This window comes from Hevea brasiliensis, chromosome 9 (assembly GCF_030052815.1).
Source record: "Hevea brasiliensis isolate MT/VB/25A 57/8 chromosome 9, ASM3005281v1, whole genome shotgun sequence".
In the NCBI taxonomy this organism is placed as follows: domain Eukaryota; kingdom Viridiplantae; phylum Streptophyta; class Magnoliopsida; order Malpighiales; family Euphorbiaceae; genus Hevea; species Hevea brasiliensis.
The window spans coordinates 11,605,602-11,616,487 of record NC_079501.1 but is presented as its reverse complement, the minus strand read 5'-3'; the positions used below and the strand labels follow the sequence as shown (position 1 = coordinate 11,616,487).

Sequence of the window (10,886 nt, the reverse complement as noted above, 5' to 3'; positions counted from 1 at the left end):
AAAAAGTTTTTTTAGCCTTTAAAAACTTTTATTTGTATTTGAGAGAGTAAACAGTTTTTTAAAATGAAATTTTTGAAAATTTTTAAAAATTTTAATTTTTCATTCCACTAATTTGGATTAAAAATATATATATTTTTTAAATTTTTAAATATTTTTTAAAATTTTTCTTCTACTCAAATATTAAAAATATAAAAATTTAAAATTTATGAAAAATCTTATTTCCAAAAATTTTATTTTACCTCTTCTTCAAACAGCGTGTTAACTGAATGTGGGATGATAATTGAAAGAAAACGAATTAAATTTTTAGACTAATGTTATGAATGAATTTGGAGGATTTTATTCACTTTAGCCCTTGATTTAATTTTTGGTAAATTAATTAAGGAAACTCTTGGAATTGGCATCGGAGGCAACACGAACGGACAATGCGATGTTTTAATTTTTCTTATTTTGAAATATAGTTAACGACCGAAAAAAGCTTCACTTTTCATTGCTTAAAATAATTTCTGAACAAATAAGAAGCCACCTCCATCCCATGAGTGCTGTGAACAAAAATATATATCGATAAAAAAAAATCAATTAGAGAGCACTTGGTATAACATTAATAAGAATAATTGTTACCTCATAATTTAAAATTTTTATTAATATTATTTAAATATTTAAAAGAAAAATATATTAATTTTTTATCACATTAATATTTATATATTTTTATAATATTAAAAATTAATTTTAAAAAATTTAAATTAATAATTACTTTTTTAAAAAATTATAATAGTAATATTTAACCTTCAATTTTTTAAATTTTCTATCAAATACACACTTAGTTATAAAACACTATCCTTTAGCAATGAAAAAGCTTTTATGGTTAAAATTCAAAGCTTTTATAATGAAATATTTCGTCTCCTATAAAATATATTTTCGTCCTTAAATATATATATATATTTCCAAAGACGAAGATATTCATCTTTCATATATTGAATTGTAAGTCTGATCAGCAGCGCATGACAGTGGACATTAGTGATATGACTGTGGACATATATCAATGAAAATTTGATTTTGTCGCAAAAACATTATACCTTCAGTGACAAATATTTTCATTCTTTTTTGTCTCATATACAGGAACAAACGTATTTCTTTTGTCGCGAAAAATTGCCTTATTTCAATTAGGGCAAAATCAAAGTTGAAATTTGGGCGTTATCGGAGTTTCATTTAACTAAGAGAATTTGAAAAAAAAATAATAATAATAATAAAGCACAAATGGGAGAAAATAAAGGAATAAAAATCTCCTTCCAGTTAAACATTGCCTTAAAATTTCCTTCTTATGACTCTATCTAATCATTTCCTGGTGTGTGCAGAAAGGAGAAGAGAAAGCAAAATCATTACTTTATTAATCAAGAACAATTAATTTATTGTCAATCCTATTCACTTTCAGGTTCCCCTTTATTTGCAGCTAGGCTAGTTATATATAGACACAGGATAAAAAGAGGAGGCATGACTTGATTTGATAAGTTGTACCAAACTTTAATAATGAGATGTAGAGAGATGTTTTTGTCTTATGATTGCATTAAATGGTTGAGATCTCTCATTTTGGGGTGGTTGAATGTATATCACGAGTTCCTTCTATTTCTTAACAGGTTTGGCAAATAGTGTTTGCTTATGATTCACACACTTCTCGCCCTTTTTATTTTCATTGGCTAATTAAAAGCAAATCAATGTGGCCAATATGCACATTGTTGTCCCATTTTTGGAAGGCATTTTGACATGACATTTCTTTATGTGCAATTTAAAAAAATATATATATTGCAAAAAAAACAAAGATTTCTCCATAATTGGGATTGGGTCATGGCTTATCAATTAAAAACATTTGATTTGACATAAAAATCAATAAAAATTATTTATAAATAAATTAATATTTAATTTAACTTAGTAAAATATAAGTCATGAGTATAGATAGTGCAACTTGATCTGCTGTCTATTTCATGAGACCTACATTAAGAACAATGGGGTTCCACCACAAATGGTGTATATATACATATATATATATATGGTACTTGCTGAGTTGTGATGAATACTTTACAATTAATATATACATAGGTTTACAGAACCACCCACTAGATAAGTATTTGGTTGGGGCATAATATGAAAGTGAAAATAAAAGAGATTAGATGAGTTAGATGGAGGGGTTTTTTGCTTGTATTAAAAGAAAACAAGTTTGAAGCAAGGCTTGTGTATTTTGCAGCTAGCTAGCTTGCCCTTTTGATGAAGGGGTTGGTGGGAAGCAGCTTTCTCCAAATTTATGTTACTGTTGCAATGCTTAATAGCAAGGGGCCTAGCCCTACATAACAGCATGTGCTTCTACTGTTACACTCTTGGGACCATTTTTCTTAGCATGCATATACATATTAACCCTTTCCACAATTCTCTTTGCCTCCACATATATGCATGCCACCAACAAGTTTCTTTCTTCTTCTTTTATAAATAATTCTGTGCTAAATATTATTTTTTAATTTATTCACATTAAAATTATTTACTCTTATATTGTAAGTCTGGATTCAACTTAGATTAAAATTTCAACTTGGCATAATAAATAAAAATTAATTCATATTATCACTTATGTAATAACCATTTCACCGTACAATTTCCTGTTAGTATGTGGGACTAATTTCTGGTTAAATTAAGGAATTATTAGTTCATATTATCACATATGAAAAATTAATTCAACTTATGTAATAACCCCTTAATTTTCTGTTGTCCCAAAAATAGTCAAAGAGGGAGTAAATTGGACTTTAATAATTTTTCGGCCCTTATTTGTAGCCTAATGAAAAATTGTGGCTTTGTTCAACTAGGTGCTCCTTTATATATAATGAAAGAGATATGTGTTTCAATAATGTGTCCCTAAATTGCAATTCAAGCTTGAATCAATATTTATAGCAATTTTTAACATAACACGCATCACAAAATATTCAACTAATTTCTCAACTTACTCAATATATCCTCAATTATATCAACTCAATCTATTCAATCAACATTCAATATCATGTATAAAAATTAAATTGCATAAAAGTAAGGAGGTCAATGTTAGAGAGATCAAACACAATGATTTTTATAGTGGTTCGGCTTAACTAGCCTACATCCACTCTCTCAAAAAATTCTCTTTGAGTATTCTCTTCACTATTTGCTCTTTTAAAGGCAAGAGACCAAAAGCCCTTTACAACTTTTCAACACCAAGCTTTTATCAAGGTAGCTTGAACCCTTAACAAGTGCTATCTCAAGCACTTACACTCTCAAGCTTAAATAGGTGCTTGTACAACCTCTCTTAAATGCAATTTAATGTTTTAACACTCACTCTCACTCAATACAAAAACAACTATAAAGAAGAGATGAGTTGATTTGCCAATGGTAGCTCAAAGACTTTAAAGCTCTTGCATGAAAGCAATAAATGAAAAATCAATATTGGAGTTCAAATGTAAGCTTTCATCAAATGTAAAATGAAGTAAATAATGTGTATTTATAGTCCCAAATCATTTTAAACCGTTTGAAACTTTTTTGGAATGTTATACACTCTGTTCTAGGCGAAATGACCATTATTTTGTCTTTTTGTGCGAAGATAAACAACTTTGATCATTTAGCAAACTAATAAAATTTTGGCAACAGTAGTAAACTAGTTAGTAAACTAATGTTTTAACAAACACATTAGCAAACTAATATTTTAGCAAACAGGTTAGCACACTAATTTACCAGATGCCTGTTTCAAATTGTAATCTTAAACAAATGATTTTAGACCTTAAGAAAAAAATATATATATACTCCAATAGTAATATCCAAGGTCATAATGAGAGAAAAATTTATAAAATAATTAAAAGATAAAATTTCATTTTTGAGCTCCATTCGACTAAACTTTAATCTATTATTTTTACACAAGTCTTAAGACTTAATTTCTAACTCAATGATTTTCATACCTTTACTTTGAGTCTTGGCTTACATAATCTTGTTCTTTCTCATATTGGATTTGTCTTGAGATGCCTTTGAGTATTCTTCCTCCTTAGATGCAACTTCAAAGATTCTTTATGAATAAGAGAAAGAATCTACACATCACTTTAAAGTTGGGTTAGATAAATTCTATTTGAGTTTTATTATCATCAAAATCAATACTCATTTTGAGCTACACAGGGTCAACATTTTCCTTTCCACAAACTACAATTCATACGACTTCCTTAATTTTATGGGTAATTAATGCTAGCCCTAGTGTAGGTTGAGGCCTTAATATTAATTTATTGCTGGTGAGGGGCAAGTAAATTAAATAGAAAAATAAATAAATAAAATTATTAATTGCCATGTAAATTGTATTTATAATTTATTTATAAATAATAAAAGTTTAAGTAATGCTAATACTTTAAAAAATACATAAATAAATGAAAATTTAGTTAAAATGGCATCTACATGATTGAAGCAATTAGTTTAAATTTTCCTTTTTTTTTTTTTTTCATATCACATAGGTATTCCCAATCCAATGGATAAGAATTAATTTTATTTATGTTAAGTTGGTATAGTAAAAGGGTGAAACACTCTTAATGGGCATCATCTCTATCAACAAGGAAGAGACACTCAATATCACTTAAAAAATAAGAGTGTGGAACCACTAATTGATAATTAGTTTAAGTATTTAATAAATATAATAATTGAAACAATTCTTAAATAGTTATTATAAAAACTAAAAAAATTAAGAGTTTAAAAATTAAAATGTGTAGTTATTAACTCATAATTTTAGCTTAAAAAAAGCTCTTCTATAATTTTCCAACTTGCTAACATTTAATAAATGAATAAATAGTTTATTTTGACTCTCCTCCTTCATCCACACCATTGTTTTTTAAGTAATTTTAAGACTTGAACTTCTTTATGCCCTATTTTAGAAATATTATGGCTTAATTCTTGATATTTTTTTTATAAAAAAAAAATTAAAACTTTCAAACCCCATAATCTAGACCTCATATTAAATAATCAATTTAGTACAATATTTTATTTTTCATATAGAATAATTATACATAAAATATAAACAAATAATATAATAAAGATTACACAAGTACTGTTAATTATTTGACTTCTTATGAAATAATAAAGAATTTAATTATTAATTAATGTTAGGGATCAAATATTAAGTGATTGTAAATCTATCCTACAATAATACAAAGGAATCGAAAATTCAAACTCTACGCCTACATCCCTTTTACTTAAGCCTAAAACTAAAAACAAATCTAAATCAGGACAATTATTAAAAAAATAAAAAAAAAATCTCAACATTCATCTTAAATATATTTGAATTTTATTATCTTAAAATTAATATTTTAATATCCATAAAACTTATTATGAACCAACATTATTATTATTTTTTCAACTACTTTAATATTTTAGACTAGATTAAATTTTAATACATAATTAAAGTTTAAAATATTTAGTTACACTTTAATCATCATATTATTAATTTATAAAATATTTTAATTCCTCAAAATTTTTTATTTTCCATTAACGATAATATAAAAATTAAAAATAATTATAAAAAATAATTATAAAAATGAAAAATAACAGTCAACAACTCATCAACCAAACCAAAATACATACTATTGCTATATATATATATATATAAAACAAAATGGAACTTTGAGGAACTTTAATTAGAATTTAAATTCAGATTTCAGATAAGTCTACCAGGGAAAAAAAATATTTAAATAAGGAAATCACTCGTGATCTTTGCAAAACCCGTGAAACCTACGCCTTTTTTTGTAGGCGACGTGTTAATATTCTATTGGGCTCAATTACCCGCCGTGACTTCCATAAATACTATCGGCAAGCGCGAAGGTTTGCAGTTACTCCTCTCGCATCTTTTCCTACTCCTCCTCCTTTCTCTCCATCTAACCAGAAACTCTGAATTGAAAACTTTCTCCTTCCTCTTTCTTCTTATTCTTATCTCCTAATTTCCTCCCTCTAAAAGCTATCTTTCCTTTTATTCTTATGGTATCAGAGGTTTTCGTCCTTTTACTTGCTCGATCGACCGAATCTCTGCGAATAAAACCGATGAACTTATAATTAAAGAAAGAGGATGTGAAACTTCTACTGCTTTCTTCCTTCCATACTTCTAGTGTTTTCTTCCAAACTATTCGTGAATGGTTTTTCTCTATGTGTTTAATTAAGAGCGAGCTTTTCTGGTTTTACTGGTCCATGCTATATATCTATATAAGTGTGCATTGCCTGAAACAAAATTTTCGTGGATCATAAAGTTGATTTCTTTCGCCGGAGATGGGGAAGAAAGAAGGTGGTTGGTTCTCATCATTGAAGCATAAAGTGTTCAAGTCATCTTCCAATAGTAAGGAATTGCCAGAGAGAAAGGTAAAATTTTGTTCATTTTTCATTTTCATTTATAATTTATTTTATGTTAACAAAGTAATTAGAGTACTAATACTTTACTTGTAAGCAAGATTCAAAAGTAGTAGTTCAACATATAACCACCACTTTATTGACTCTTTATATATATATATATATTATTAATTATTTTCAAGGTACACCTAATAAAGTATATGTGATATTGACAGGGGTGAGTTATCGATCTCATTTGCATAGTAAATTTAGTTCCTATATATATATATATATATTTTATGGATTTTTAGAATTGATTCAAGTAGTGTATTTGCAAATAATAATTGAAGATGGAAATCACCATTTTTATATTATATTTTTTAAAAGAATTAACTAAAGATATAACATATATAATAAAAAATTAAACAATTTTGAAATGTATATATATGTGTAGATCTACATGTGAATTTCTCTCTCCTAAATTCCCCCAACTTCAGGTTATCATCTGTGGTGATTAATTATTATGTCGATATGTGTTGGACTGCTGGCTAACAGAGTCGCATTAAAGATGAACTGCCCTTGCTGTATTTAGGACCATAAATAAACAAGGGGACACATGTATATGGTCCCCAATCAATATATGACCCTCAAACCATGCACATCTCTTCCCATTATAAATTATTATCGTGCCACCTATGCTATCACATCATCTATCTTCATCAACACATGTGATTTCCTTTGTTGGATCCCTATCATGCCAATATTGTTTCTTTTTTTTCCCCTTCACAACTTGAGGCAAAAGCTCCAAATAATGATATGATGATGATTGATTTATAATTGATATTTAGTAATTGGTTATTGATTTAGTAATGTTATGAGCGTCATGGCTTAGGATTTTACAATGAATTTGTGTTTATTGAACCAATGGATTATATGTACATTTCTCCTGCAGTGATAATTATGGAATTAATCATGGAACTGATAATGTATGTTTCAGAGAGACAATGTAGAGAAATGGCAACATAAGGTCCCCGAGGTTGTTGCATTTGAACATTTCCCTGCGGAAAGTTCTCCAGAATATGCTACTAATGAAGAGAGCATTGAATCAAGTCCACTGACTGAAGATAGAAATCATGCCCTTGCAGTTGCAGTGGCAACTGCCGAGGCTGCAGAAGCTGCGGTTGCAGCTGCACAAGCAGCAGCTAAAGTTGTTCGATTGGCTGGTTATGGACGTCACTCTAAGGAGGAAAGAGCTGCTACACTTATACAGTCATACTACAGGGGCTACCTTGTAACTCTTTCCTTCTCTCTTATTTTCTTCTTTATTGCCTTTCTCTTTCAGTGCCCCCACTGCTTAAATTTGTTGAAGACCATTCTAGGATCTGGCCAACTATATAAAAGATACCTTGCACCAAGCTCTAATTCTATAATTTTATTGTTAAATTGACACAAAAACTAAAAGTATATAATACTATTTCTATTTTCAAACACATTCACTTTAATAAATGCGATTTTTTTACTACGAAATTTATTGTATTTGCCCTTTACAACAGGAAAAACCCTACTTATTCCTAAATTCATCCCATTCATTATAAAAATACAAGAGTTTGATCTCTTGATCTCTGCGTCATCAAAAGAGAAAATTAAACTAGTCTAGTTAATTAGCCACTTTAAATGCGATCTTCAACATTAAAATGTTGCAGTTGCTTTGCGCTCGAAAATTTAATTTAAAAATTTTCCATAACATTGTATTGGAATTGTCTTGTATATTTGCAGGCCAGGCGTGCCTTGCGTGCATTGAAGGGATTAGTGAGGCTACAAGCATTGGTGAGAGGCCATAATGTGCGCAAGCAAGCACAGATGACAATGAGGTGTATGCAAGCACTAGTACGTGTGCAGGCAAGAGTTAGAGCTCGTAGACTTCAATTGGCTCATGAGAAGCTTGAAAGGAAAGTTGAGGAAGAAGAACAAGAAGAAGGAAGGAGATCAGTGGATGAAGGAGTAAATTATCCGAAGAGCCCATTAAAGAGTTATGGAATGGAAGCTTGGGATAACAGACATCAAAGTTCAGAGAGAATTAAGGAAAATGCTTCCAGGAAACATGATGCTGCCATGAAGAGGGAGAGAGCCCTTGCTTATGCTTATGCATATCAGGTTGGTGAGCTATATGCATGTATATTTGTTACTAAATCATCTCCAAAATCGTCCTTTACTTATAGCTAAAAAATGGCCTTTTAAGCAGCAACAACAGCGGCAGCATCAACAACTCTTGCAATCCGACCCAAATGGTAAAGAGATAGGATTCTATGCAAATGGAAGGGAAAAGGTGCAATGGGGTTGGAACTGGCTTGAGCGATGGATGCAATCACAACCATACCATGCTCGTCATCTGGAGCCAAATGAAGCTTCTTATATGACACTAAACACAACTACAACCACCACAGATGACATGTCTGAGAAAACAGTGGAGATGGACATGGTCACTCCACCAGCCACGAGTAACATCAACAATAGCCGACTGGACATTTCTCCGTACCCATCTAAGCAGCAAAGACAATCAAGCTTAAACACCCATGTCCCTAGCTACATGGCTCCAACCCAGTCTGCCAAGGCCAAGTTGCGTAGTCAGAGCACAATCAAGGAGCGTAAGCCATGTGTGCCCCATTGGAACTCATCCACAAAGAATGTTGGTTTAGGTTGTGATTCCTCAAGTTCAGGCGGAGGAACAGCTGTTTACCAGACTCCAAGGAGCCCAAGCCCCAATAATAATGGGATGCGCCTCCAGTCTAGACAGATTGCTGGGTATAGCCCACATTCCGACGGTGCTGGCGAGGATTGGAGGTTGCCTCGCATTGATGGCTACGGTTGGAGACATGATTTATAGATGATGAGTGTTAAATGGAACTTTTTCTCATATGTTTATACAAATAAGTTACTAGCGATCGACGTTAATTTGTCATTCGTGATGTTATTATTTACCAGTCCCCTGAAAGGCTTTGGTAATTATATTTGTTTGGGTGCAAGAACTAACGTCTCTCATGTTCATTTGGATCCTATATTGTATCACTACTATTTGTCAACCATTCAATTCATACCTTTTTTTTGTCTTTTTTTTTTTTATATATATATAATTTGACTCTAATTATGATTTGAACTCAAAACTCCAATGATTCAATTATAAATTCTCTTTTTTTTTTTCTTTCTTTAAAATAAATTATTTATAAAAAAAATTAATTAAATTCTCATACAATTATATACTTTATTTTTATTTCTCTTAAAATAAAAATTTTTTAAATTAAAAATAATGAATTTTTTACTCTAAATATAAGAATTCACTAAAAAGATGGATTAATTGAATTAAATTCTTATAAAATTTTAATTTTTAAATGAGAGATTAGAGATTTTTTTGAAAATGATATGAATAATGTGTGGTGTTTTTTTGGGATAGATATTCTGTGACTTTGGATGAAGATATGCATAAAAAACAAAAAAAAATAAAAATAATTGCGGAGTTTATGGGTTCTGTTATAAATTTTCATCCAAATACAGTACAAGACAACTTTATTTTTCAATAATAAAATATTTAAATTTAAAATTATATTCTTCATTTAAAATATAAATTTAAATTTGTCAATTAATTATATGAATATTTAAATAGATCTTGAAATATAATTAATTGTTAATATTGGCACTGCAGCTTTAGTTTTTGATATCCCCCTCTCACAACGATTTCTATGAATAAAAGAAAGCTTTTGCTTTCTGTTGTAATATAAAGAAAGCGCTTCTATTTTTAATAAATTACTACAATACCCTAAAATTTCGATAAAATATATTCTTTACACTCTTGCTATTTGAAAAAAAAAAAAATTTGAATGAGCGACCAACAAATTGCTAATCTATTAAAATTAATTACTAATTAATTTAACAATCGATTCAGTTATTTAAAATAAAGCATATTACAACTAGCAATTAAATCTTTTGCTAAATTAATTAAGTTAAAAAAATTATTAAAAAACAATTGATTACTACTAGCAATCAAAACATAATCAGTTACAAAAGATATAGTGTATTTAATTTTATAATATTATAACTATTTTATAAATCAATTGTTATTTACAACTAATTTAACAACTAAAAAATTAGTTATTAATTTAAAAAAATTAATAAAAATTTTAAATAAATAAAATTTTCAAAAAAATTACTCAAATAATAAATTATTAATGAAAATTAATACTAGAAATAATATAAAAATATTATAAAAACATTATCAATAATAACCACTAACACAAAAATACATAAAAAGATATTTATAAGATAAATTACTAAAAAATTTACCGTACATATTAAACAAATAATTAATAAAAATTAATACTGCAAATAATTTATTAACAAAAATCTATTTGTATTTTATGTTAAAGAAAAAATAAATTAAATAAAAAATATAAGAAAGAAAGAAAAAGATGAATAGAAGATTATATGAGAAAGAAAAAGATGATGAAATAAAAAATATATGAGAAAGAAAAATATGATCAATAACAAAA

General features: G+C 28.5%; 1 protein-coding gene across 1 annotated transcript; it reads left to right on the top strand.

The window, feature by feature from the left end:
• The first annotated feature begins 5,828 nt into the window (after positions 1-5,828).
• LOC110633706 (protein IQ-DOMAIN 21) lies at positions 5,829-9,458 on the top strand. The gene is made up of 4 exons (XM_058152882.1): positions 5,829-6,378; positions 7,343-7,636; positions 8,122-8,499; positions 8,588-9,458. Exons 1-4 carry the CDS (start codon positions 6,289-6,291, stop codon positions 9,227-9,229), a joined length of 1,404 nt encoding a protein of 467 aa, XP_058008865.1. The 5' UTR covers positions 5,829-6,288; the 3' UTR covers positions 9,230-9,458.
• The last annotated feature ends 1,428 nt before the right edge of the window (positions 9,459-10,886 follow it).

Excerpts from the sequence above, each read along its gene's own strand:
- LOC110633706 (XM_058152882.1), top strand. The coding sequence starts at position 6,289 with ATGGGGAAGAAAGAAGGTGGTTGGTTCTCATCATTGAAGCATAAAGTG. Across the intron at positions 6,379-7,342 it reads AGGAATTGCCAGAGAGAAAG|AGAGACAATGTAGAGAAATG; the intron begins GTAAAATTTTGT and ends TGTATGTTTCAG. Across the intron at positions 8,500-8,587 it reads CTTATGCTTATGCATATCAG|CAACAACAGCGGCAGCATCA; the intron begins GTTGGTGAGCTA and ends CCTTTTAAGCAG.